Below are 26,112 nucleotides of genomic sequence, written 5' to 3'. Positions count from 1 at the left end.
GAGGAAACATGTATACAGTATGTAAATAACGAAAGGAGCCTAGGCCTTTTTTTTTTTTTTTTTTTTTTTTTTTTTTTTTTTTTAATCAAGAAGGATCAGCACTAATATATTCTCACGTCATGCATATTGTTCTATTAATATATTATTTAGGTTAACCATATGGCGTATAATATTACTATACTATATAGAAAGTAGCGTGTAACAAACAACAATAAGCAAAATCTAGAGCGTACATAAGCTAATGTTATCTTATCTTTATTACTACATAGTATAGTATAGCATAGTATAGTATAGTACAGTGCAGTATAGTATAGTATAGTGTATATATAATAACTGTATCATAATATTATCATTTTATATACAAGGAAATTAATTTAAATATTTCCGTAGACCCTAATTTAGTAAGAAACAAGATAAAGACGTATATGAACAATCTAAACATATAAGCCTCATTATTTATTTAATTTATGATACGTATAGGTCATATAGTAAATTATCATGATTTACTATATGCAGCAATGTAAATACTGAGGATAAGAAAAGTATGCATATTTTTTTTTTTGCTTATTTCTTGTGTTCCCTCACGCAGATTAAAAAAATAGGGGGGAGAGAGAGGAGGAAACACAAGAAATTAGCAAAAAAAAAAAAAAAAAAAAAAAAAAAAAAAAAAAAAAAAAAAAAAAAAAAAAAAAAAAAAAACTGGTTGTTTGAAGTTCAATTCGTGGATTGTGAGAGGGTCATTTCACACTTTATTTTAAATAAAAATATTAGGTATTAAATTGGAATATGATTCAAACAGTTATCAAACTGGTTCTTTGAATGTTGAATTATATTTTCAAGGTGTTGAATAGGAACTTCATTCGCAGCACCGACAATTCTTTCTTGCAGGGTTTCGGTATCTTTAAGCTTTTCACGTCTAACTATACGTTTAATTAACGCCCAAAATTGCTTAATGGGGTTAAGCTCTGGCGAATATGGAGGAAGATACACGCACTTATAGTTGTTATAGAACAAGCTCTGGATATAAGCACAAGTAATATTATAATAGATGAATTACATAATAAAGGATAAACTATAAGCCTGGATATGAAATAAAACTCTGTATATAACATCTTGTAAATAATATAAAACTTGATGACATCCAATCATCTAAATGTATCAACTAAATAAGATATCGTATCATTTCTACATATTTATGTTTATAACCTCGACAAAGGATTCAGGTCGTCTTTGATCTAATAAAATAAAATATAAAAAATATCAGGAACATATACTCAGATTGAATAATAAATTTTTTATTTAAAACTTAATCAGATCAATCTCTTGAATCAACAAGACGTGTATATATGAATACTAATATTGTTCCATGACTTATGTCCTTTGACGGTTGTTTTTATTTCTTTGATTTAGGATTCATTATTATAAATACATGTAGTTGTGTAGACACGAAATAGTCCTTATATCATTCTTTTTGTATTGAATAAACAAGTCTCAAACTATACTTCCTTCTGTTCTCTTTCTTTTTTTTTCTTTTTATTTCTTCTTTAAATTATATCATCACATTTAATATGCACATTATTTGAACTCACACTACTGTTATAATTTTTGTCAATTATCCTCATATGTGTGATAAGCGACTTTAATGACTTCACTCAATAAAGTAAAGGATGATCCATATCAATTACATCCATTATACGGATTTTAGTTTCGTGCTGATTGGAGACTAGCAATTAAGAACTTTTCAAAAGCTTCAGCATCCGTCATATTAGAGACTTATGTGTACATTAATCAGAAATGAATGATATTTACTTTAACGTTAGAATTCGTTCTGAAAACATCAAAAATAAAAATTGTCTTTTTTTTTATGATTTAAAATACGCCCATAATTCTCATTTTAACGATATATAGCCTCAATCCATAGGTTCTTTGTCTTATAGAATTTATTAAGGAAATATCAAATTTGCCTGTTTGGTCATTGTCACAACTTCTAGAGTTTTTATAGCTCTCTACATACCTTACCCAACTACCAATGTTAAAAAAGAATTCATAGTTCTTCTATCATTTTTATCAGCTTTGGCCACTAAGTCAATATCCTTAATATCCTTCCTTATTATTAAAGTAATTATTTTTAATGTTAGATAGCTTATTTGATGTATCAGCTATAACAAGTCTGCCATCAGTTTCATACTATTTTTTGCGCTATCAGTCCTTCGTTGTGTTCTCATCATTAAAAATTTGCTATTTATATTATATTATATTGTCGTTGTTATTATTATTAATATAATATTCGCCTTCATATTATTATTATTTTCGTCTATTACTGATGAGTCTATTGCCTCGCCTCTGAATTAACATTTTTTTTTCTTTATCCCAAAACTGTGTTCTATAAAAAGTTGTGTGCTTATTTTTGCCATACAGGTTTTTTTTTATGATAACTTATTCTTTCATGTTTTTTCATGTACGTCGTTGTTTTTTAATTTGTTAAATTTAATAATATCTTCTTCGTTTGTCAATTCTTTACATAATATTTCTTCTAGTTCAAGTCTTTGTGTATAACCACACAAGTAGTTTATACTATTTCCTTACTGTTACATATTATAATTTATAAGTATTCTGTAACCGCAACAAGTATGACAGTAGTTCTAAATAAATAACGTGTAACTTTTTATAGCAATTGTACTACACAAAACGTATTAACTTTAGAGCCCATCCTCCTTTCTTTTTCATTTTTTTTTTATTTATATGAGAAAAAAAAATTATTGAAGAGGAAGTCCTTTTATAGTGTAGAGGTGGATTAGATTCTGTTCTTGTTTGCTTCTACTACAGCCGTGTTACTCCCAGGAATGCCCTCAATGCTGCGGGCTTTCCTCTCTTGCATGGTAGGAAATTACCCCGCGATTTAACAACATCTTTTTATCGACCTCCATTTGAAGGCCTGGTGTTGAACATTGGATCCTGGAAGGTAGCATGTTATCATTAAAGCTCAGAACTAACCCCGATTTTATTATTAAATCACTCCCATCTACAGCTAACAAAGTTCATCTCTCCATGATCGCCGCTTGGCCAACAGAAAGGCGCTGCCCTTTCCGATCAAGTTGTTTTATTTACCTCAATTTTTTTCTTTATAAACCCAAGATTTTAGGTATAGTTGCCGAATTGTGGTATTCAGAAAAAAATAAAAAACATTTCCCTTTTATGCATGCATATGCTATAATCTTATATCATCAAACAATTTTTTTTTAATAAGAATTCAACGACCATCGAAATAAATAGGCGTAGTCAGAGTCATTTACTCTTCCTTTATTAAATGTTATACTTAAAGTCCCTGGACAAATAGTATAAAGGAATGCGGCTTCAACTTATTTATGTATTATACTTCCTCATGTTTTATAAACTTAAGGAAGTTGGTACACTCTACTGACAATACTAAACAGGATTATTCTGTCGTAACTAATACTTTTCTAATGCCTCTCTGACCATAGATATTCTTATATGAACACCTAACTGTTAAAATTATAGATAAAACTGTAGTATTACTTGTAAAATATTAAAAAAAAAAAATAAAAGACAAAAGAAGTCAATGAGAGCGAACAATAGTTCTAAGGTCAAAAATTTTTATTTAGCTATTTATAAGAATTGTTAAAGAGGTCTCAGATAAGTTGTGAATAAGAAAAAATGTTAGTTACGACCGAATAAGATATGTTACAGTTAATAAAGTGTTAGAGGTTTTAATATTATTTGATAAAGTGGATCAAGAGAGATTCAGGGGAATCTAGATAGAATTCCTTGATCCGCTTGTTTAATCAAGGTACATGACATTATAAGTCAGCTCATGACAAAATGTATAAATGCGGATTATTTTTTATTTTTTTAAAAGAAAGAAACAAGGTGTACATTACCGCTGTTGAAAGGGTCTATTCTCTCAAAAGGATTACCCAGAACGATATTTGCTAGTTGGCTAACTTCATGCGTCCATTTCATACAATGATTAGTCATCTTATCAGCTTAAGTATAGCACGTTGTATTTAAATTGATTTCTGTCATATTGTTTGGATCAAACATACTTCATATGCTTGTCAGAAAAGAAGATAAAAAAAGAAAGGTTCATATAGTCATCACCGAAAAGTATATGTGTATATATGTACATGTAATGGGCTACTTATTATGTTTGCTTACTTTTTCTTAGAGAGTATAGCAGAAATGTGAAACTCACTTAAATTCTTTGGCACGTCAAAGTTACATTATTATTAGGTATATCAAATACATATCCTTTAAAGTACTCTTGTTGTAGCGTTCTCTTCCCTTCTTTCTTTTATGTACGCTATATTTCAGTAATGGTATTAAAGTCGTTTAACAATTTACTATGTAGATTCTTTTTTTTTTATAATCCTAATGATGTTAGTATACTCATACTTTTTTTTCCAGTAGAAAACTAGTGCAAAGTAATGTTCGTTATTATAATAAAGAAAGAAAGAAAGAAAAAGGAGATTAATAAGGGACATTAGAACATCATTTACCTTCGTTTGCTGATGACTGTCTTTGAGAAATAGGTTGCTCGAGAAAAGAATCAAAAGTTGTTTCTACATTAGAAATAGCTTGCTTAAATCTCTACTCCCATTTTGAAGTAGTTTCACTAGAACCAAAGAAACCACTCATTATTAAATCATTTAAAAGCTTTATATGAATGGGATTTCAAAAAAAAAAAAAAAAGAAATATGTAGTATAAGTTTTAGGAAAAGCGGAAATTAAAAGTCTCTTTTTCAATATCCTTAATAGATTGTACTCATCTTAGTTAATTTTTGATAATTTGATTGTAAAGGAAGAATAATAATCATGATAGTTTCTCTGATAAAATATTAGTCAATAGTTTACATAATCACTACTACATTACATCTTATATCTCCTATATTATTTAAGTCAATTATTTTATAACTTCTCTACTTGTTTTTATACTTCTTAAAGTCAATTTGGAGCAAAAAGATATTTTATTATACAAACAATAGTTAAAGAAGGCACAAGATTATTAAAAGACGCGTAAGAAAAGATATATTTATTGTATTTTATTTTCATTTTTATTTCATATAAAAAGTGAATCCCCAATTCGTCAACAGTAAAAATAATAATATTTACTGCAGTCCAAAGGTGGCCGCGTGGAGGCTAGGATTCTTTGCACCTTCTTTGTTCTTGTATTTTTTATTTTTACTAGGAGGTTAGAAAAAACCCATGGCTAGCACAATATGTAACGCCCTCTGAAACAACAAGATACCCTACAGTGTCCTCCTAATTCAAGGAGGGCAAGATAGGGTGTCTTGTTGATTCAGAAGGCGTTACATAAGTGATAACCATGAGAAAAAGAATTTCCTCCTAGGGCAGGGAAGAAGAAGAAGAATAAAATAGTATTATTTAATGACTTACCAACAGAAGAAATAGTAATAATAAAGAAGATAAAGAAGACGAAAAAAAAGGGAAAAAATAATAACTTTGAATATCTACTTTTTTATAAGAATAAGGAGGTCGTTGTTGTAAATTACAGTCACAATCATATGAAATCGATAAGAATATGTGTTACCCCACATTTAATACAGTTACATTATTTAATTTTCTTCCTTTCTTATAAAAAGTAACAATATGTAAAATAGTAAAATGTTGTCAATTTTATATCTTCTTTATGACTATATGAAATGTGTTTATGCTAAAGAAAAGAAAAGTAAGTAAAATAAATGTCTTTTGTTTTCACTTTTTTGTTTATATTCTCATCAACTTTCTTTTTTCCTATTTAGGCAATTAATATGCATCTCATTTAGTCTCCCTTATGTTGTGCTTAAAATCATTCTTTTACTCACATACATCGTTTGCCAAAATGATATTGTAAAGATTAACAATTTTAGCTTCTTTGATGTATGCTATGAAAACCAGTTTAAGTATCTTTGACTTGCATTCACAGTAATCTTTCCTCCCTTTTTAAATACAAAGATATGTTATAGATAATGAATTCTTTGATTCGCTTGTTTAATCAGCTCATGACATCAAGTCTTGAAAAAGCCCGTCAATTAGGCAAACAAATAATGTGGTGTAGTTAGGTGTTTGGGGGCATAATCCTTCAGCTATTAACTTTTATACACGTCAAGGTTTCTATAAAGTGGGAAGCCATACATTCAAATTAGGTTCACAAAAAGATACAGATCATATCATAATCAAGACACTTTAGATTTACTGTAATATAATTATTATTATTTATTTTATTTAACGTACATTAAAATGAATTGGGTCTATTCCAATGATTATAATGGCTGTAAAGGAATCTTATAAAGACTAAAAGGGAGATAAGAAGAATGATATATAATATGTTACAATATACCAAATATAAACGAGGAACAGTATAAATATCTCTTTTTTGTAACAAAGATATCAATTAGAATAATTTGTTCTGATGATGCCTATTTCTTCCTTAAAAAAAAAATAATAATCCATAGCAATAATGTTCATATTACTGCTGTCTTCATTGTATAATTTACAGCTTTTGAAATATTATCCTTAACCTCTTTTAGCCTTCAAGTTTGTAGGCATTGACAAGTATTTGATAATATACTACACGGAACAAGGGATTTATTAGGTAATTCATTTCAACTTTTTTTTTTTTTTTTTTTTTTTTTTTTTTTTTTGATGAGGCAAAATATTAACTTTAGATGTAAAATTGGATGAAGGAAGAGTTGAGATTATTCATTTTGTTTATACAATATCTAGATAACGTCTCAGTAAAATAAAGTAAAAAAAAAAAAAATGTTGAATATTTCTGGAAAAGAAATATCCTTGCATTTATTACTGTTACAGTGACAGAATTGTTATATTTGTCAATATCTTCTTTTTTTGAAGTAATCGAGAACATTCTTCTTTACACTAGTTTATAGAGAGATATTGATTGTTATTACAATATTCTTGGTAGATCTTTTTAAGTCTTTATTCTTAAGTAAGCCATAACATAATGTATATTATTAGCTAGAGAAGCTTGCTGTTAATCAATTAAAAGAGTCTGTATATTACGTTTACTTATGATTATTTCCTGAGATGTACATTATGATCAAACACAGCAACTATAGATTTGTATCTGTATATGCTTAAAATAAGGCTTTTTAGACACTCTATTATCTTTCTATGGCTTGAGGACCATAATGATACCAAGGTACATAGTATACATTCATGTGTAAGAATTTATTTCTGATATATAATCTGACTATAATAGTATCAAGTGATATTAGAAGATTTGTAATTACTACTGTTGCTCATGTACCCACTACCATTGCTTGGTAGAATGAAGCTATAATATATCATCCTTCATTATTCATGCTGCTGCTGTAAAAAAAAAAGGAGTTATTGGTGTAGTACAAAAAACAAGAATAATTAAAAAAATTAAGGGTTCATTTGATTTGGTGGGGAACCCTTGAAGTGATTCGATTCCACGGCCTAGGCTTGGGCTAAATATGCTGCGAATTCTACTCACTCTCCAAACACCCGTCTTACTTTCATCAGAAATAGAGGATACACATAGGGCTATATTTACTATAAACACCCCACTTATACCAACACCGCCATTTATACCTACAACTACAATACTACTACCAACACATCCTTACCAATGTTAATAATCACTACACAATACTAGTATTACCTACTACCACTACTACTACTACTTTGACTTCCTTTTTTTTTTTTTTTTTTTTTTTTGCCTTCCCCTTCAAGACAGTCATACAAATTGATTAATAAAATGTTTATGAAAAAAAAAATACAAGATAAATTTTAATTCATGGCACCAGTCCCTCTTTCTTATTATTCTATCGTCAATTTATACTAATACACATTATATATTTACAGAGTTTTCTATAATTTACTACTATTATTACTAGCTAAAAGATGATTAAGTCTATCCAGTAAATCTGCAGTTGGTTCAATTTTTGACGGCTCTGTTTTCTTCTTGATCCATAAACGATCTTTTGCCAAGCTTGCTACAGCAGTAGTTTTCACATTTAAACTTTTCTCTGTATTATTATCTAATTGACTTAGTTCGACAAATGCCTCTAAACCTGATTTGGTATCACCTAAATCAAGAAAAGCAGATACGAGGGTATACATAGTTTCTGAATTCGGCTTTACTTGATTCGTTTTCATCTCTTGATATATTCGTTTTAATACACTTTGATCAGCTGAGAGAGGGTTCATAAATGAACGAAATAAAATATTATAAATGGCCATAGTAGGCTTTAACTTTAAGACTTTCATTTTATCATATGTACGAATCGCTTCACTTTGTCTCTCCTCGCTCACTAATGAATCGATATAAATACGAAAACTTTCACTGTCTGCTCTAGGCACAGGCACTTTCCTCCTCCCCTTCTTCTTCTTTTTATAATTAGCTTCCACCATTTGATGAAATATACTATACGCTTCATCCTTCACTCCATTTCGTGCATAACCAGACATGATGACATTCCAAACTGCAGTAGACTTGATCACTCGTCTTAATCGATGTTTTTTAATCTCCGTTAACAGATGATTCATACCTTCCATGTCCCCTAAACGACCCATCGCATGTAACAGTGTCGAATACGTATATCGATCCGGCTTTAATCCTATTGAACGCATTTCATGATACAACTTTTGTGCTGTCGTGAGATCCTTTAATTGAGTTGCAATATGTATAAGGATGTTAAAGATCGGTACTGAAGGTTTCAAGGGTTCCTTAGCCATCTTTTCCCCTGTTTGCTCATCCACATAAAAATCTTGTTGCATTTCATCAAACCATCGCAGAGCTTCTGTAAGATGATGCGTACGTTTCTCAGGAACTGTCTTACCACCTGTCCAATTGATAATAGCCGTATACTCTGATAATCGTAATACAAACCGACGTCGTCTCATATCTTCCACAATCGCCAACAACCGTTGCAGATTCTTTTGACTTGCTTGGGATCGGATTGTGAAGACAAAAATATCATGAAAGTTTTTCCTTGTAAGATAGACCAACATGTCGTTATCATACAAATACGTGTACAGAGGCCAGATTTGGTCAATGTCTTGCGTTGAAAGCGATCGATAAAAATCGGCCATGATGATGGCCCTGTTATTGCGATTCACTTTACAGCCCGTTTGGTTTTCATTATTTTCTGTTGACGATGATCCCCATGTTAACCAACTAAGCAATCGTTGAGTTGGTAATGCTGGTGTCCTCTTTATGAACTTTAGGGGTAAAAGAAGGCTATTGTTCGAAATAGTATGACAGTATATACATGTTGATCGACTAGGCACTCTACTTAATCGATGCCATAGTCTTTGCATAATGTGTATCTAATGTGGAAAAGAATAAGAAGAAAAAAAAAAAAAAAAAGGGAAATACTCTAACTTATTTTTTTTTCCTAATAAATGTATGTAGATATTCAATGTTAACTGTCAAAAAGAAAAAAAAATGCTAGAAACAGTGTACGAGGGAGAGTTGAAATGTGGGGGGCTGGCGGGCAATAGGTATTATTACCTTCATTCATTTAATTGGATAAAAAAAAATAAATGATGTCAGCTTTAAATTTCGTGTCTTTTCTTTTTTTTTTCCTTCGAATTGTGTGCATGAAAATATGTATACAACTACTTTAAATTTATAATTTTTTATTTTAAACCTTATACAGAGACATTAAATATTGATCTCTTATAACTTTATTTACTCTAATAAATAAATGTATATAAATTATCCATATTATTTTAACTAATTATAATTTATCAAACTATGTACATGTAAGAGATAAAAGTAAAGTAAAGACTGCATGTTTCTATGAGAATAACAGCATCAAAATAAATGATGTCGTGTCTCTTATCGCTTGCAAGAAGAAGAAGAACAAAAAATAAAAAAAAAAACTTGTGTATATATAACTTTTCTTCAAAAGCTCAGTTTACAAAAGTAAAATCAAGTATTTAATTTATTTATTTTACATATTTATGTTATGAGTAGCTGTTTAAGATCATTATTGTTTACCAGTTTGATCAATCACTTCTCCTTCAACATCTAAAAAGCCATAGTCTGAACAAATCTTGACAAAGTTTTCAGCTTCAGTAACAGGTGTTTTCTCTAAAACTTTGTTAATCTCTTCAAGTTTTCCAGTCTTGAGTGCTTCTTGGAAGTCTGTAGGTAAAGAACAAAAGACTTGATAGGGTTCTTCATCTTCAGGAGTGGGTACACGAATTGTTAACTGGGTCCCATCTCCCATGGGTTGAAGCTGAATCGTTTCCACACCACCTTGTTCAACACTAACTTCTTCAGCTGCAATTTCTGCACATCGAGTACGAATACGATCATAAGTTTTTTCAACATCATCAAAGAACATTTTACGACCTTGTGAATTAGGTCCACTCATTCTATAAAACAAAACAAAAAAAAAAAATCAGTATATCATTTTTTTTTTTCATCTATTTACACTTACTTTGAAAAGAAGAGATTAACACCATTTTTGCCTAACTGTCCACAATACTGAATCATCAAAGACTGAATGACACAATTCTTCGCATAAGATTCATCTCCCTTTAATTGTGCTGTAAATGCTTGTCCAAGAATAGAATCAGAAGTCTTTTCATTAATAATTTCAGGATAATTATTGAGGAATTTATAACTATCTTCAAAACCTTTCAATTTTGAAAATCTTGATGCATTAGGTGTCATTTCAATATCTTCATCTTCATTCTCTTCTTCATCTACTTGAACTTCTTGCTGTTTACTAGAACCTTCTACACCCAAATCTTTCATAGTAGCATTTGGATTTAATGTCTCAATCACCTTTTCTTTTTTCTTATCAGTTTTAGTTGGTAAAGGCTTTGGCTTGTTGATAATCTAAGGTATGAAAAAGAAAGATATTAGAGGAAAGGAAGAGAACCTTTTTTTTTTTCTCAAGATGAAGATCATACCGTCTTACTCGATCTTTCCTTTGTAAACATATTGTCACTTGTCAGTTTTTTGTTGGCTTCCTTTTCTAATTTTTCTAATTCTTGAGTGGATTCATCAATTTTCTTTTGTACAGTAGCTTCGGTTTGCTCAAATCGGTCTAATAAACTCTTTTTCACTTCAGCAGGCGACTGTTGAGCTAATCCTGCTTCAATCTGCGCTTTCATGAGTGCAAAAACTTGTGAAATATCTACCTCTTTGCCGTCTGAAGCAGGTACTTTCATACCGGGAACAGCTTCTGTTTGTTCCTTATTAAGCTCTTGCATAATCATCTGAAGTCCAGTTGACTCATCATTCCCTTTCAACATTTGAATCAATTCTTGAACTTTTTTCAATACATTCTGTTGTTGAGATATAAATCTGCTTAAATAGTCCATCTTGGCTTTACGCTCAGCACGCTCACGATGAATGGCTTCCCGTTTCCATTTGATCATTGAACGCTTGTCGACATTAGGATGTACTTCAATATCTGAATCATCAGATAATTCAAGTTTATCCCATTTACTATAATCCAAAGGCATTTTTTTTTTATTTGTTTAAAGAACAAAAAAGAAAATGGGAATGTGAATTAATTTGCGGAACAGTAAAAAAAAAAAGAAAAAAAAAAGCGGGAATTCAAATTTACTGCAATGAAATACACTTACAACAACATGAGCATATGGTATAAAATGTATACATGTATTATTTTACCCGAGAGCCAGTATCAATCTAATAGATTAAGAAACTAAAATTAAGAGTGAAAGGGAAAAGGAAAGACAAAAGAAAAAATATCATTTAAAAATAAGTTTGGAAACTATTGGACCCAAATAGTGGACGAACATAAAGAGGCCTTGCCATTACTACCGGCTGACTTAAAAGCACATCTTGAAATGATTGCTAATTTAGTAAGATAATTAATTTATTTTCATTATTTGATTGTTGCCAGAATTTCTAACATATTTTACGTTTAGAAAACGTATGAAGAAATTGGCCATTTAAAGAATTATTCATACTATGAAGAAAAAAGACTTACATGTTTCTATATCATGCTTTAAATTCGTATTAAATGCATATAGAAACGGTTTGTTTAGCAGATCAAAAGTGTTAGAGGATGACATTTTGCTCAATATTTGGAGCATTGTTGACCCAATGATCAACTCTTACAGTCTACAAGCAAAGAGGTAGTTAACAATAACGTTTTGTTAACACCCATTCATTTAAATTACTCATCTTTCTGATATTTTAACAGAGGTGAACTGTGTTCTATTTCATCAGTAGCCGGAAGAAATAGAACCAGAACCATTGAAGAGTTCATGAGGAAGAAGAAGTGATTTGATCATTTCTACTAATAGTGATTTAGAACTTGGCTGTAGTGAAGCAGGTCTAAAGAGTGAAGAATTTGAAACAAAAGTCATTGTAGAATCAAAGTTGCTACGATTGTAGTCGTCTTTATAATTAAGTTAATAGAAATAAACCTTCATTTATTAAATAATAAAGAGGTTATTCCACTAAAACTAGTATATTGTACTTTATAGCATAATATATTCATTCTACATTCAGTTTTAATAATAGTCATTGCTAGCTATAATATTCGAGCATTAGTAGTGATTATGTCATGGAATGATGTCTCATACATGACGATGATAAATGGTAGCATATAAATAGTTGGTAATGTTATCCTAGTTGAAGTATTTACTATGATATTGACACGTCATTTAATAAATATTTTATAAATATGTATTTTTTAGTAACAGTCGCAGATCTTTAAGGGGAAAAGAATAATATTGTTGTACTGTTTTTTGAATATGAATTTGCGCTGGGATTAGAAAATTTTTGCGTTGACCTTAAAAAAATATTTGCGCCAAGGTAAAAATAATTTTGGCGTTGCTTAGTGATAAATTTTGCGCCAAGAGACTAAAAAAAAAAAAAAAAATATAATAACCAAAAGATTGTAAGCGATTCATTTGCTTTTTTCTTTTGTTTAATTCAAATATTCTAACAAACATGCAAAACTTTAGCGAATTTATTACTAATAGAGAAATTATTTCAGATAATGATATGGGTACTTCATCTGATGATTATATGGAAGTAGATGAGGAAGAGGAAATTGAAATTGACCATTTTAATTTGAGAAAATAAAACAAATTGGCAATTCATTATCTTGTATACATGAATTTATGGATGTTGATGCACCAGAAGAAATCAAAGATGAAGATTCATTTGGCGATGCATTTCTTTTTGCAGAGTCAATGCCATTAAAGAAAAAGCACAAGACTCCTGTAGCTAAAACTCGAGGTTCTTACAGGAAATATACTGTTGAACAAATCGAAAAAACTCTTTGATTTAATCATTGAAGAAGGCTTTACTACCAAAGATGCAGCTTTAGTCACTGGGATTAATATTCGTACTGCTCAAAATTATGTAAAAACGTATAATAATGATCCGCAGAAACGACTTCCAGGATCTTATAACAAACCTCGTGGAAGACCTTGTTCAAAGTTAACTGAGGAACATTCTAAATTTCTTGTTGACTATGTCAAAAAGAATACTACTGCTGTATTAGATGAGTTAAAGTTAAAACTTTGTGAGAAATTTGAGGGTTTGAAAATCTCTATTTCTGCCATTCACAAACATTTAGTACATAAACATAACATTACTTTAAAGAAACTGGAAAAGATACCAGCAGCGAGAAATTCTGACAGAGTAATAGCATTGTGAAAAGCGATTGTTGAGCAGTATAAGAGTGATACAGCCATGGATTTTTCCAATAATTGTGTTTTCATTGATGAAGCAGGTTTCAATTTACATACTCAGAGCAACCACGGCCGTTCATTAAAAGGCACACCTGCAAAGAGCACTGTACCAACTGGAAAGGGGGTTACATTTACAATTTTAGGTGCAATTTCTCAAGCAGGTATCATAAATATTGGAGTTAAAAAACCAGAATCAGCTTCTTCTAAAAAAAAAAAAAAGAAAGGCAGATGGTAAGGAAGTAAAAATAAATGGTAAAGTTGGAACAAGAACTGAGCACTTCTTGACCTACATAACCAACGTAATGAATACACTAGATAAAAATAATATAAAGGGTCAGTATATTGTTATGGATAATGCACCTATTCATAAGCCAAAAGTGATCAAAGCATTAATCGAAGAACGAGGACATAAATGCATATATTTACCACCATATTCTCCTTTCTTGAATCCAATTGAGGAATTTTGGTCAAAAGTAAAAGCTGGTGTTAGAAGAACACCATTGACGGCAGATGATCGTCTCACAGATCGTATATGGGAATCGGCTAGAAAAGTAACAAAAAAAAGATTGTAAGGGGTGGATTGAGCACTCAAAGTCTTTTTTCGAGAAGTGCTTAAATGAGGAAAGAAATCTTTAAAATGGTAAATTATTAGTCGTTAGGGGTTCAGCGTTCAATAGACGTACTTTGAATCCTCAATGAGATTTGAATATCATAAAACATAAACATATTATTTTGAAGAAATAATAATAATAATAATAAAAAAAAAAAAAAAAAAACAATAAAAGCAATAAAAAAAGCTTATTGACATTATAGGATAAATAAATCTTTCAATGACATAAACTCAATTCATAGTAAACGCATTGAATAGTTTAAATAATAATTTACAAGCATTATACAGCATATGATTTTCTAATTTTTTGACCAAAAACAGTTTGAGACTGTATAAAAATTAATAAAAACATAGCCAATCACATAAATTTATACAAAAAAATTTCCTTAGTTTTGTTTTTTGTTTACGTATGCATTTTTATTTATTCATTTAACAGGACTGTTTACGATTAAGAAGAAGAATTTTATTTAAAAATTAAAAAATGACCAATGAGCACATAGCATTTATATATGCTGTTTTGCCCTGGTCAGATCGCTATGGAAAAAAAAGGAAAGAAAAACCCTTTTGGGATAAAAGGGAAAATGTTAAAGTATATGTATAAGTGATGATAATTAATTATCAGAAATTCGTTTTTGTATTGAAAGAAGATGATTGACAAAGGGTTCACCAAGATGGTCAGAGGGTTCAGGGATTTGGGAGTGAGCTAGATAGTCCATCTCAAATAGAATTGCACATATAGAAGGCCAGCGTATGAGCCAGTCATCAATTGATTTTTTCACTTTCTTCGTATGGAATGTTGATGGTAATAGATTCAAGAGATAAGAGAGTGGATCTTCAATAGATTTGGGCATCTGAAGGCGGTTGTGCATATGTAAACAAGAAAAACTATGTGAGCGTGTGAAGAGTTCGTTTGGATGGAAGGGGCAGGCTTGGGGTTTACCAAGAGGTAACCAACCAAGTCGCCATCGCACGCAACGAAACCGTTCTCTTCTTGTCATTGGTATCGTACGAATAGGGTCGACAATTAGATTATTACGGCAATGGGATAAAAGTTTCGAATATTTTTCTTGTAGTTTTGAGTGGTAGCTGTCAAGTAGGAATTGTCTTCGTTTTCTACTAAAATCCTTAGGAGACGTAGTGTCAAGATTTTCATTGCAAACTGATATCCATAGAGGAGATTTGGATAGTTGGGACCATTTTGATTTAGTTTGAGACTGTATGTATGGTAGCAATTTCGTCAATAATGCATCATTTGGTAGAAAGGAGGATCTAAAAAGAAATTGTGCTTGGAGTATTGAAATACGATCTTTTATGTTAGGTAAATTTGTTAGGTGTAACATTACTTTGGTTGAGGTGAAAGGTCGTCCACCGAAGATTTGACGGATACATTGATTTTGGCAGTTTTCTAGAGAGCGAATTTCTCGTAGGTTGAAGGTTGTGGTTGCTAATCCATATTCTAATTGTAGTCGAACTATTTGGGCGTAAAAACGAGCTGAAAGAAGGTGGTCAAAGCCATTTTTATTTACACCAAGGGTAGTAAGCCGTCTCATCGTTCCAAGTGCTTTATTGATGTTTTGTTGTAAAAGTGCTGATTTATGTACGACACCACCAGATTTAATAGGAACACCGAGGTACGGGAAGAAATCTTCATTGGGTAATTCATTATTGTAGAGGTAGTATTTTTGAGGTGTAGGATCGGAATTCACAATAACGCACTTTTTAGGGTTCCATCTGTAACCTAAAGAAAGGCTGTGTTCTTCGCATTTGGAAAGGAGGGACTGCATGGAATCAGCATCAGAAATGAGAACCACATCATCTGCATATAATAGGCAATTTAACTTTGGCGCCACAAGGGAAGGATCATTAAAGTCTGTTTCAAGGAGAGGTGCTGGTCGTAAGAAATTTGGAAGACTATTAATATATACTGAATATAAGTAAGGTGATAAGACAGAGCCTTGGAGAACGCCTGTTTTTGGATGGAAACGGGAGGATGTATGGTTGCTAAGAATCACCTCGACAGAAACTTCTTCAAACATGTTGTATAAGAGGGCTAAAAGAGGTGTTGAGACACTTGAAGAAAGCTCGTCCCAAATGATACTTCGATCAACCGTATCATAAGCTGATTTTATATCGAGAAAGGCTAGTACTGGATTGTAATGTAAGTGTTTACGATGATATAATTGGCATAATTCGGTTAGACAAAGTACTTGGTCAAGCGACCCTCTAGCTTCACGGAAGCCTCCCTGAGCTACATCCAGCGTGGGACCGGTGTTAATTAGTTCATATTGCATGCATTTTTCTAAAATTTTACGGAATACTGAGGTCAAACTAATTGGTCGATAATTGCCCGGGTCAGAAGTATCACCTTTTTTATGGATTGGGACTATCTGGCTAATGCGCCATAGTTGGGGTGTGTATGACCATTGCCAGCATAACTGGAAAAGATAAAGGAGAATTGGAGAAATAATATTTACAAGTAGTTGAATCATTTCGCTAGTAATATGATCAACACCAGGTGCTTTATTTTGTGGAAGATCTAAGATTACTGATTTAATTTCATCTAAGTTAAACGGACAGTCAGCTGAAATAAAAGACGTTTGAGATGTTTGATGAGTAGATATATAGGGAGAAATCGATATACATTCATGTCGTGGATCATTGAGTAAAAAGGTGCCTGATAATATCCGCTTTAGATGGTCTGCCATTAATTCAGCGGCTTTTTTCGGTCCATCTATGGCAGAGAAAACAGGTTTAATTAAACGATTTTTTCGTATTCGTGAAAATTTAGCTATGGCCTTTGTGTATTCGCCTTTCTTCATTTTGTCACAGAAAAGTCGCCAAGTTTCCCTTCTCCGCTGGATAATCATTCTTCGTAGTTTCGCCTTGGCTTCTTGATGAAGTAACCAGTATTTAAGACAGTTAAGACCATTCGCCTGGACTGTTTACAAGAGTTTAAGAAGAACATCACAAATACACCCGACACTGAAGATACCACCATTGCTTCACAGGTTCTTTTTTTAGAAGAAATCTTTGCAGCATCGTAAGTAATCCCTTGTTTTATTTCAATATGTATGCATATCTGATTTAAATGTATCCTTGTATTCAGATTCAAGTTGTATAAGATTAACGTGCCCTTGAATCACAATGAAGCCATTTTCAATAATTACTTTGTTGAACCAAACTTAAAGGCTGTTTGCAATTCAATTGATCATAGCAAATATAATTGGGCAAAACTAGGATTCTTTGACGGTGAAGAAGAGCTTCTTTCCATGACCAAGCAGCTAAAACGAAAAGGGAAATTTGTAGATCACCGATATATTTATAAGGCTGATGGTGTAGTACGTCTTCAAGAAGCCCATGACATCGAAATTTGCGTGGTAGAAGTCTCTAATGAATATTTGAATCAAGACAACAGAAAGATATACTTTGATCACCACAAGGCAAATTATGGCTGTCTTGCAATGCTAAAGACTATTGCTGATTAATACAAGTATGCATCAGTTGATATCTTTGAACAATTAAAAATATATTTCGTTCATGCAGCAGGTAATGTACATTCCGTTATGGCTATAGCATAATCTAATTATTTCACTATTTGATAGACAAATAAAATCAAGCTTTGGTCTCTCTCTTACCAAGATGAGGTATTCCATTTCTGGAGAGAGGGTGTGCTCAACATTGAGCCAAAGTTCGAAGATAAAGAAACGTATCAACAAGATATAATAACTTTTTATTGGACTTTCAAGGTATGTATATGCATCATATAAAAATTTAAAAACAAAAAGTACATACTAATATGTATAAATATTTTTAGTGCAAATTAGAGGAAAGCTTGGATGCAGTAAAGAAGATCCAAGATTCTCATAAAATCAATAGATATAATTCTGGAGAAAAACCCAAATTATTATCACAAATCATCAATCCTAATATCATCAAGTTGACTGAAAATGACCATAAGAAAGGCATGGCGGATTTGGGACCATTTGATTCACCTGAACATGATTAAAGGTTAATTTATTGGTACACCTATACATAATATAGAAAATAAATTTGTTTTTCCTTGTTCATTTATAACGAATTCAATTCCTGTTGCTGTTGTTGTTTGTATTTTTTATTGATTGAACAATATTTATTTTCAACCAGTGTATACTATTGGACCAGTCATGATTTAGGATAGGGATTAAATTAGATCAGGGACTGATACATGAATTAGGCTATAGCATGTCTATTGATAGCATAGCTGAATGAGGCACTGTACCTTGGCTAATGAATACCTTGGCTAGACATATATCTGAGTTTAATCACAATCTGAAACTATATCTATTTATTACATCTGAATTTATTTTACAAGAATTATTCAAAAGAGTAATTTAACTTCATTTTGACATTGAGTAGAGAAATAATTCATTTCCAGATTCCAGAATTACAATTAGAATGACAAAACATGACCTTGCATTTACAATCATTAAAATCCATTTTTTACCTTGAGGAAAAAATGTATTCCATTTTGAACTAAATGCATCTTTTCAGCATATTATGGTGATTTATTTAAACTATTCAATGCGTTTACTATGAAGTAAGTTTATGTCATTGAAAGATTTATTTATCCTATAATGTCAATAAGCTTTTTTTATTGCTTTTATTTTTTTTTTTTTTTTTTTTTTTTTTTTTGGAGAAAAAAAGTAAAAGTGTTATTATTCTATATATGGTGGTGGTAGGGAGAGTAATCTACAATTGGAATTATTAGATAATTAATGAAAGGCAGGAGAATGGAGTTAATCAAGGAGTTGTTGACTAGGCTGTTGTAACGACAATAAATTTAAATGTTTATAGTGGAAAAGGTAATCAAGTCCGTGAAGAATCATATAAATAACTGGTCAATGAATAAACTAAAGAAGTATATTTAAAAAAAAAAACTGTATGCAGTTGATGAGAGGAAAGCTTATTTAAGAGAAAGGAAAAAAGGACGCTCAATAATTTCAAGTGTTTGAAGATAGTAAATGGCGTGCTGCTGTGTCAAAAGTTAAGTAGGATATTTGGAATATTAAATTGAATGATTACCAAATAACTATCTCGAGCGTCATCAAAGAAGGATATGGGAAGCTAAAAGGTAGGATGTAATTTGTTGTTTCGGGAGGAGGAGGAGGGGTGTTAGTGTTAATGAGTGTATTTCAAGTTGGTAGTTTCTCCAAGCAGAATTAGTATGATAGTTTAGACTGTTATATTTGTAATTGACTTTATAACTAAGTTAATATAGATAAATCATCTTCTATTACATAACAAAGATATTATTTAAATAAAACTAGCCTATTGTACTTTACATTATGATGTTCATTGTTTACTCTATATTAATAATAGTGATTGTTAGAGTATTTGAATCAAAGTAATAATAATCATGTACGTTGGATTATTGTTGTATAGCATTTATTGTACTGACTCTAATTACAACAATAGATATTATTAATATATTTACGTAATTTTAGCTCTCATGTTTAGACACATTATTCGAGATATAAGCATCCATAAATGTATGTAGCTTTCTTTAAATAATATTGAGAATCCTCATCACGAATTGCACAAATATATTCCCAGATCAAGATACACAATAAGAGCAATTAGTATCGGCCCAAACGTTTTTTTTTTTTTTTTAAATCTTACTGATGCATGTTCTTGATATTGAACAAAATCATATTATTATCGAATGCATTTATGTAATAACCATTTGAATAGAACCACTACGGCTATCATCATCATTAATGTTTGATAGATTATTATGTTCTGTTGTTGGTTACTCAGATTTCATTACTAAAGAAAAAAAAAAGTAATCAAAAAAACTTAATATCTTGGGATATTTTCATCTATTAAATATTTTGGAATATCGAATTGAAACTTTTTGCATTAATCTTTTTTTATCTCTAGCGTTGTTAGAAATCGTTAAATAGGAGGTGTCAACTCAATGATTAACAAATATTCTTTTTTTTTTTTAAATGGAACAATAATTCGCTGAAAGTATTATGCAGGAAAAGCAAACTTTAATTTTATAGCCATTTGTTGGGCGAAACAACACCACAAGAACTGACAAAAAAAAAAAAAAAGGGTAAGCATAGTTACCGAAATAAAACTACGGAGACTGAAAGCAACAATAGCAATTGTCTTACCTTCCTTTCTTCTTAAACTAATATTATGATTGATTATCAACAAAAAATAAACGAATTATTAGAACAATGTCAAAATGAATGGGTGAATTTAGATAAAATCGTCAAAGAAAACAAAGCAACTTCTTCTATTCATTATATATGTAAAGATTTACGGGAAGGCATCAAAAAGTTGGTTCAGCTACAAGATAATCTGGATGAAATTGGTACTATTGTCGAGAATAATTCTGAATGGAATAAAAAAGCAGATCTATTAATGGAGGATGTTCGAAAAAAATTACAAGAAGCCTTGAATCGTAAGAAATCTGAATTATTCAATCAAACAAACAAACATAATTGTTAACATTTCTTATTTTTATTAAAAAAAAAAAAAAAAAAAAAAAAAGTTAGTGTTAATGTAAAACCAGTGACAAGTCAATCCTCACCATTAAGATTGTCAACAACTCAAACATTTAAACCAACAGATAACACTCATGTTTTGGATATTAAAGAGGTACACAATAATGAAGACGATGATGAAGATTCTGATGAACAATTCTTGGATGCTTCAGAAGAATTGCCTGAACCAGACCGGGAATTAACGATAAACAATTATGAGGAAACTGGTATAGCGCAACCTACTCTTAGTTGTAGCCCATCTTCTTCTATATCAAAAACAACTATTGATTCTATGTCATTTGAGAATAGACCGATTTTCGGTCGAAGATCTATTACGGTAAGCTATTATTTCTTTCAATGAATAAACAAATATGACATATAGCTTATTGCATAGCAAAAAAAAAAAAAAAAAAAAAAAAAAGATAGACGAAGATGGCAACGAGTTAATAGCAATGAAAAAGGCTACAAAATCGACTACTAAAAACAGTCTATTTCCATTATTTAAAGGACTTCGAGCATCACAGTCTACACCTGTCAATCGTGAAGGAGCGGCACACATTAATTTTTTTAAAAATGATAATAGTAAAGATGATACAAACCATTTTATATTTGCGACAGATGCTATTGTAGATCATCCTCTACGTATAGGTATAGGTTATGGTAGTTACATTTGTTATAGTTGTACTATTCTAAGTGATAAGGTATGTGAGTACTATTACGTAAGATAATACAGTACAGTACAGTATTTATTTATGAATATAGTTTATATAGGGTGCCCCAATTACTGTACGTAAACGATATTCTGACTTTGTTGAATTAAGAGAAGCACTTGTGAAAGAATATCCAACTTTAAAGAGAAGTATACCAAAACTACCGCCCAAAAAAGTGGTTGGCAAATTTACACCTACCTTTGTTGAACAAAGAAGAAGAGATTTAGAATATTTTTTCAAATATGTAGTATTACATCCAACCTTAGGTGCAAGTCCAATAGTAAAACACTGGATAGCTCCATGAATAAAAATTTGATTGGCTTTAATTTAATTTTTTTTTTCGTTTTTTTTCGTTCGTTTTTATTATTATTATTATTATTCCTAGTTAAATTTCATATTTATTTACTTTTTCTCTTTTTTTTTTTTTTTTTTTTTTTCTTTCTTTTTTTAATATAACAATATTTTTCAAGTAAAATGAGTTATAGCCCAATGGACCTTGATTCATCTCTGGATGATCTCATTAAAAAGAGAAAACAAAATGGCAAGAAGGACAACCCTAAGCAACAAAAAAATAAAAAACAAGATCCTCGACCTCCTATTCAAACAAACAAAGCAAAAATAACTAAACCAAAACAACGTCAAACTACTAGTAGTAGCATCAACTCACGTTTAGTAAGTCATATTTGTTTAATACCCTCTTTAATTATTATTATTAAGAAACTAATCATTTTATAAAATAAAGTCCACCTCTAAAACTATGAGTACTCCAAGAGGTCCCCTTTTTACAGCAAAAAATAGACTTCATCAAACGCCAACAAAACCTGTAAAAGCGGATCCATCTCAAATTATCATTACAAAGACACTTCCCAAATCAACAAGCATTATTCGAAATAGACTTGGTCCTTCTTCAAAGGAAGAGCAGCCACGAATTAAAAGCGTTATTACTACAAACAGCAGTCGTTTGGGAACAACAATATCAAGAGTTCGAGAGCCACTATCGCCACCGAGAGAAAATCGTGGTATGCGTATAGATGCTATGGCTTATGAACCAAGACCTTCAGAGAGAATGGGTGAATTTACAATTCGCGGTCGATCAAACACAGCTGTAGCTAGACCTGGTTTGTCAATCAAAGGTGAATCAGGCCCAGCTACCGTTTTAATCACTGGCTTAGATCCTGGTGCTAATTCAGAAGATGTTAGAGTAGAGTAGTTGCTTGATTAACATTTAAACTTTTTTTTTTTTTTTTTTTTTTTAAAAAAAGAAAATTAACTCTTTTGCAATAGATTTCCTTTGAACAATTTGGTAATATTTTGCATTGTGAAGTTTTAAGAGATCGTGCAGGTCGTTCTTTTGGAGAAGCAGAAGTGGAATTTAGTACAAAAAGTGCAGCATTAGATTGTATTGCCATGATGGATAACCAATTGGCAGATGGTATATACATATATTTATATGGTAGATGAATATAGTCCCTTATATTTTTTTAATTAGGTAAATTTTTACGTATTATTTTACGAGAACCAAAACCTCCACAAAGCTTTGCTGCAAAGCAAATTCAATCTATTATTCAACCAAGTTATAGGTAAAAAGAAGAAGAAGAAAAAAAAAAAAAAAAAAAGGGAAATAGCTTGATCAATGCTTAAATGATACTCTGTATTTATAGTTCATCTGGTAAAATGTATTCAGATCAAATGTCATCAAGATATGATCGTTATTACTAGTCTTATATTTTTAATGAATAAATGAATGAATAAATAAATAAATAGCATTATTAAAATATATTTAAAGAAGTGTCATTTATCTACTGTAGAAATAGTTCTAACTTTAGTCTTAATAATGAATTTCAATCTTTATCGTGTTTACCATGGCTAGAAATTGTCTGGCGATAAAAAAAAAAAAAAAAAAAAAAAAAAAAGCATTTATCAATTTTATTTATTTATTTATTTTTATTTTATTTTTTTCCCAGTAATATAGTTAAATGTCAAACATCAGAGAATTCGTTAATAAAGTGCAATTAGCATATATTCATCAAGATGAGCAACTATTTACTCAATTAATAACAGTTAATCAATTTAGTCCAGTTGTCATTACCCTTCTCCAAGATCTTCATCAAGTAATAATAATAATGAAAAAAAAAAATAGATTATAAATGATATGTGTTCCAAGTTTTAATGTGCATTATCCTTTTGTTATAGACATCAGAACAACAAGTAGAAGAAATAGTAAATAACATTCTAGAAGATACGTCCTATTCCTTAGCAGAAGCAATCATTCATTATATAGAACTCATACGACATATCGATAATACAGATATTAAGTTTGTATTTGATAAATTATCAACCTTTTACAGGTATAGCATTTAAATAATAATAATAATAATAATATAAGCAATATTAATCACCCGAGTAGTTCATTCATTCCTGTATTTAATGGACCAGATACCTTTTATCAATTACCTGTTGTTAAGACATTATCAACATTACTTGTAACATTAGCATTTCGAGTAAGTCCCTTAATGTGCAAGTGTTTTTTATATAAAATTTATTTATTCACACTTTTTTTTTTTTTTTTTTTATTAGGTGGATCAATTAGGACTTAAGGGCAAGGCCCGTAAAGCGAATACAGCAGCAAGATTGCTTTCAAAAATGTTTAATATTATGTTAGCTGATAGGTAAAGATATGTTTGATTCAATTATTATATATTTTACTAAAAAAAAAAGATATCGTTAAAGATCACCGTTTGAAAGTTCAAAACGTCAAGGCATTTTTCATGTTACAAATTTAGCTTTTAAAGTCTATTTCAAGCTTAATTCAGTTAGAATGTGTCAAACATTTATATCGAACATACGCACTGGAGGAGTAGAGTTAGATATGTTTCCTATAAGTCAACAAGTAACTTATAAATATTATATTGGCAGATATGCATTATATCATGGAAGATTAAAACAGGTATATAGACAATCTATGATATTTCATCATTCTTTACTGATTCCTCTTTGTTTTAATTAAGGCACAAGAGTATCTCTTATTTGCATTTGAAAGATGTCATGCTCAACAATGGCATAATAAACGACTCATCTTACATTATTTAATACCAACACGTATTATTCTTGGTTACTTTCCATCTGTACAGTTATTAGAAAAATACCAATTAGTTGGACCTTATTCAAATTTAATCAAAATGATCCGTTCTGGCTATATTTATGGCTTTTTGCAACACTTGAAAAAGTACTTTCATTATTTTTATCATCATTTAACATTCCTTTTATTACGAGAAAGAGGAGTCGTGTTGGTTTGGCGTTGCTTGATAAAAAATTTACATGCAGCAAGGAAGCGACTTGGTGTGCATGCACATGTTATCAGCTTCAAAGATTGTTATAATGCTTTCAAGTTATCCATGAAAAAGAAGAAACGAGTTCCCTTTGGAATGGAGGATTTAGAATGTATTTTAGTCTCACTTATTAGCCAGGTAAAGAAAAAAAAAAGTAACTTTTCCCCTCTCCCCCCAATAATCCTTATTCTCTATCTTTGTTGTTTTAGGGCTATATTCGTGGTTATATCCAGCATCAAAGACAAAGACTTGTACTTAGTAAATTAAACGCATTCCCTCCTATTTCGTCTGTACGTCTTCATGTAGAAAAATATAATGAATCACTTATGGAAGATCATATGATACATGCACAACCCGCCTTACCAAAAGAAATTGAAGACCTTATGAATGAATGAATGAATGAATACATGCATACATACATACAATTTTTTTTTATTATTATTTTATTAACTAAAATAAAATAAAATAAAAAAAAAGGAACATGATTGGTTTGTTTGTTTATTTATTAGTATTTTGGTTGACCTTTATTTGCTGTAAATAACATTTGTTCTTTAAAATTGAATAGCTTAGCTGGTAAAAATTTATCCACCAAAACCATAAAGAGTACGACCTTGTCTCTTAAGAGCGTAAACAACATCCAAGGAAGTAACAGTCTTTCTCTTGGCGTGTTCAGTATAAGTAACAGCATCACGAATGACGTTTTCAAGGAAGACCTTCAAAACACTACGGGTTTCTTCATAAATGAGACCAGAGATACGCTTGACACCACCACGACGAGCAAGACGACGAATAGCAGGCTTAGTGATACCTTGAATGTTATCACGAAGAATCTTTCTATGACGTTTAGCACCTCCCTTTCCGAGACCTTTACCACCTTTACCACGACCAGTCACTAACAAAACATTAAGTATATGTATAATAATAATTAATATCTTTGTATTTATCAGACTTACTTTTTTTCTTCTTTTTTGTAACTTTAAGTAATTAAAAAGAAAAAGAAAACAAGAAAAAGAAAACAAAAACCAAAAACCAGAAAAGAAAAAAAAAAAAAAAAAAACTATAAAAGGAATTAAAATAAACTAATGAGAAAAAAAAAATTATTATTATTATTGATGATGTCGACCCATAACGCGTAAAAAAAAAAGGAAAAAAGAAAAAAAAAGACGCGTTTTTTTTTTCTACATGTATACTACATTAATTTGTATACTTTTTTATATTTATGAAAT

The 26,112-nt window shown here is 30.6% G+C and overlaps 10 protein-coding genes across 10 annotated transcripts; 5 read left to right on the top strand and 5 right to left on the bottom strand.

The window, feature by feature from the left end:
* Nucleotides 1–715: 715 nt before the first annotated feature.
* On the bottom strand, nucleotides 716–1,764 carry BX663DRAFT_537403 (uncharacterized protein; the record flags this gene model as incomplete). Its single annotated transcript, XM_051530660.1, has 2 exons — nucleotides 716–965; nucleotides 1,725–1,764. 2 exons carry the CDS (start codon nucleotides 1,762–1,764, stop codon nucleotides 775–777), a joined length of 231 nt encoding a protein of 76 aa, XP_051380734.1. The 3' UTR covers nucleotides 716–774.
* Nucleotides 1,765–7,771: 6,007 nt separating this feature from the next.
* On the bottom strand, nucleotides 7,772–9,369 carry BX663DRAFT_516382 (uncharacterized protein). The gene has a single exon (XM_051528587.1). The coding sequence runs from the start codon at nucleotides 9,325–9,327 to the stop codon at nucleotides 7,876–7,878; it is 1,452 nt and encodes a 483-aa protein (XP_051380733.1). The 5' UTR covers nucleotides 9,328–9,369; the 3' UTR covers nucleotides 7,772–7,875.
* A 632-nt stretch (nucleotides 9,370–10,001) lies between these two features.
* On the bottom strand, nucleotides 10,002–11,493 carry BX663DRAFT_438846 (uncharacterized protein; the record flags this gene model as incomplete). The annotated part of the gene is made up of 3 exons (XM_051523299.1): nucleotides 10,002–10,392; nucleotides 10,458–10,861; nucleotides 10,936–11,493. 3 exons carry the CDS (start codon nucleotides 11,491–11,493, stop codon nucleotides 10,002–10,004), a joined length of 1,353 nt encoding a protein of 450 aa, XP_051380732.1.
* Nucleotides 11,494–11,557: 64 nt separating this feature from the next.
* Nucleotides 11,558–12,498, bottom strand: BX663DRAFT_516379 (uncharacterized protein). Its single transcript, XM_051528586.1, has 2 exons — nucleotides 11,985–12,498; nucleotides 11,558–11,848 (listed from the first exon to the last, which is right to left on the bottom strand). Exons 1-2 carry the CDS (start codon nucleotides 12,088–12,090, stop codon nucleotides 11,766–11,768), a joined length of 189 nt encoding a protein of 62 aa, XP_051380731.1. The 5' UTR covers nucleotides 12,091–12,498; the 3' UTR covers nucleotides 11,558–11,765.
* A 441-nt stretch (nucleotides 12,499–12,939) lies between these two features.
* Nucleotides 12,940–13,748, top strand: BX663DRAFT_516376 (uncharacterized protein). The gene has a single exon (XM_051528585.1). It carries the CDS (start codon nucleotides 13,129–13,131, stop codon nucleotides 13,291–13,293), a length of 165 nt encoding a protein of 54 aa, XP_051380730.1. The 5' UTR covers nucleotides 12,940–13,128; the 3' UTR covers nucleotides 13,294–13,748.
* Nucleotides 13,749–17,047: 3,299 nt separating this feature from the next.
* BX663DRAFT_553740 (uncharacterized protein) lies at nucleotides 17,048–18,320 on the top strand (the record flags this gene model as incomplete). The annotated part of the gene is made up of 6 exons (XM_051531472.1): nucleotides 17,048–17,147; nucleotides 17,222–17,354; nucleotides 17,421–17,691; nucleotides 17,806–17,860; nucleotides 17,954–18,060; nucleotides 18,129–18,320. 6 exons carry the CDS (start codon nucleotides 17,048–17,050, stop codon nucleotides 18,318–18,320), a joined length of 858 nt encoding a protein of 285 aa, XP_051380729.1.
* Nucleotides 18,321–20,394: 2,074 nt separating this feature from the next.
* BX663DRAFT_516358 (uncharacterized protein) lies at nucleotides 20,395–21,260 on the top strand (the record flags this gene model as incomplete). Its single annotated transcript, XM_051528584.1, has 2 exons — nucleotides 20,395–20,765; nucleotides 20,860–21,260. Coding segments are annotated over exons 1-2 (274 nt in total), but the record flags the coding sequence as incomplete, so codon positions are not given.
* A 723-nt stretch (nucleotides 21,261–21,983) lies between these two features.
* Nucleotides 21,984–23,331, top strand: BX663DRAFT_516355 (uncharacterized protein). The gene is made up of 5 exons (XM_051528583.1): nucleotides 21,984–22,229; nucleotides 22,300–22,758; nucleotides 22,842–22,989; nucleotides 23,047–23,137; nucleotides 23,219–23,331. Exons 1-5 carry the CDS (start codon nucleotides 22,032–22,034, stop codon nucleotides 23,274–23,276), a joined length of 954 nt encoding a protein of 317 aa, XP_051380727.1. The 5' UTR covers nucleotides 21,984–22,031; the 3' UTR covers nucleotides 23,277–23,331.
* A 185-nt stretch (nucleotides 23,332–23,516) lies between these two features.
* BX663DRAFT_544623 (uncharacterized protein) lies at nucleotides 23,517–25,408 on the top strand. The gene is made up of 7 exons (XM_051530898.1): nucleotides 23,517–23,668; nucleotides 23,751–23,905; nucleotides 23,965–24,058; nucleotides 24,135–24,226; nucleotides 24,288–24,504; nucleotides 24,566–25,024; nucleotides 25,096–25,408. Exons 1-7 carry the CDS (start codon nucleotides 23,534–23,536, stop codon nucleotides 25,279–25,281), a joined length of 1,338 nt encoding a protein of 445 aa, XP_051380726.1. The 5' UTR covers nucleotides 23,517–23,533; the 3' UTR covers nucleotides 25,282–25,408.
* On the bottom strand, nucleotides 25,363–25,935 carry BX663DRAFT_516351 (histone-fold-containing protein). Its single transcript, XM_051528582.1, has 2 exons — nucleotides 25,840–25,935; nucleotides 25,363–25,778 (listed from the first exon to the last, which is right to left on the bottom strand). Coding segments are annotated over exons 1-2 (312 nt in total). The 5' UTR covers nucleotides 25,841–25,935; the 3' UTR covers nucleotides 25,363–25,467.
* Nucleotides 25,936–26,112: the final 177 nt, after the last annotated feature.

This window comes from Cokeromyces recurvatus, assembly GCF_025118155.1.
Source record: "Cokeromyces recurvatus strain NRRL 2243 chromosome Unknown BX663scaffold_21, whole genome shotgun sequence".
NCBI lineage: Eukaryota > Fungi > Mucoromycota > Mucoromycetes > Mucorales > Mucoraceae > Cokeromyces > Cokeromyces recurvatus.
The sequence above is the reverse complement of the archived record's forward strand: the minus strand, read 5'-3'. Positions and strand labels throughout refer to the sequence as shown.

Coding starts and splice junctions, on each gene's coding strand:
- BX663DRAFT_516355 (XM_051528583.1), top strand. CDS start 22,032: ATGAGTTATAGCCCAATGGACCTTGATTCATCTCTGGATGATCTCATT. Junction 22,230..22,299: donor GTAGCATCAACTCACGTTTA/GTAAGTCATATT, acceptor TATAAAATAAAG/TCCACCTCTAAAACTATGAG. Junction 22,990..23,046: donor GGATAACCAATTGGCAGATG/GTATATACATAT, acceptor TTTTTTAATTAG/GTAAATTTTTACGTATTATT.
- BX663DRAFT_516379 (XM_051528586.1), bottom strand. CDS start 12,090: ATGCTCCAAATATTGAGCAAAATGTCATCCTCTAACACTTTTGATCTG. Junction 11,849..11,984: donor AAAGCATGATATAGAAACAT/GTAAGTCTTTTT, acceptor TTACTAAATTAG/CAATCATTTCAAGATGTGCT.
- BX663DRAFT_516382 (XM_051528587.1), bottom strand. CDS start 9,327: ATGCAAAGACTATGGCATCGATTAAGTAGAGTGCCTAGTCGATCAACA.
- BX663DRAFT_544623 (XM_051530898.1), top strand. CDS start 23,534: ATGTCAAACATCAGAGAATTCGTTAATAAAGTGCAATTAGCATATATT. Junction 24,505..24,565: donor ATCATGGAAGATTAAAACAG/GTATATAGACAA, acceptor GTTTTAATTAAG/GCACAAGAGTATCTCTTATT. Junction 25,025..25,095: donor TAGTCTCACTTATTAGCCAG/GTAAAGAAAAAA, acceptor TTGTTGTTTTAG/GGCTATATTCGTGGTTATAT.
- BX663DRAFT_516376 (XM_051528585.1), top strand. CDS start 13,129: ATGGATGTTGATGCACCAGAAGAAATCAAAGATGAAGATTCATTTGGC.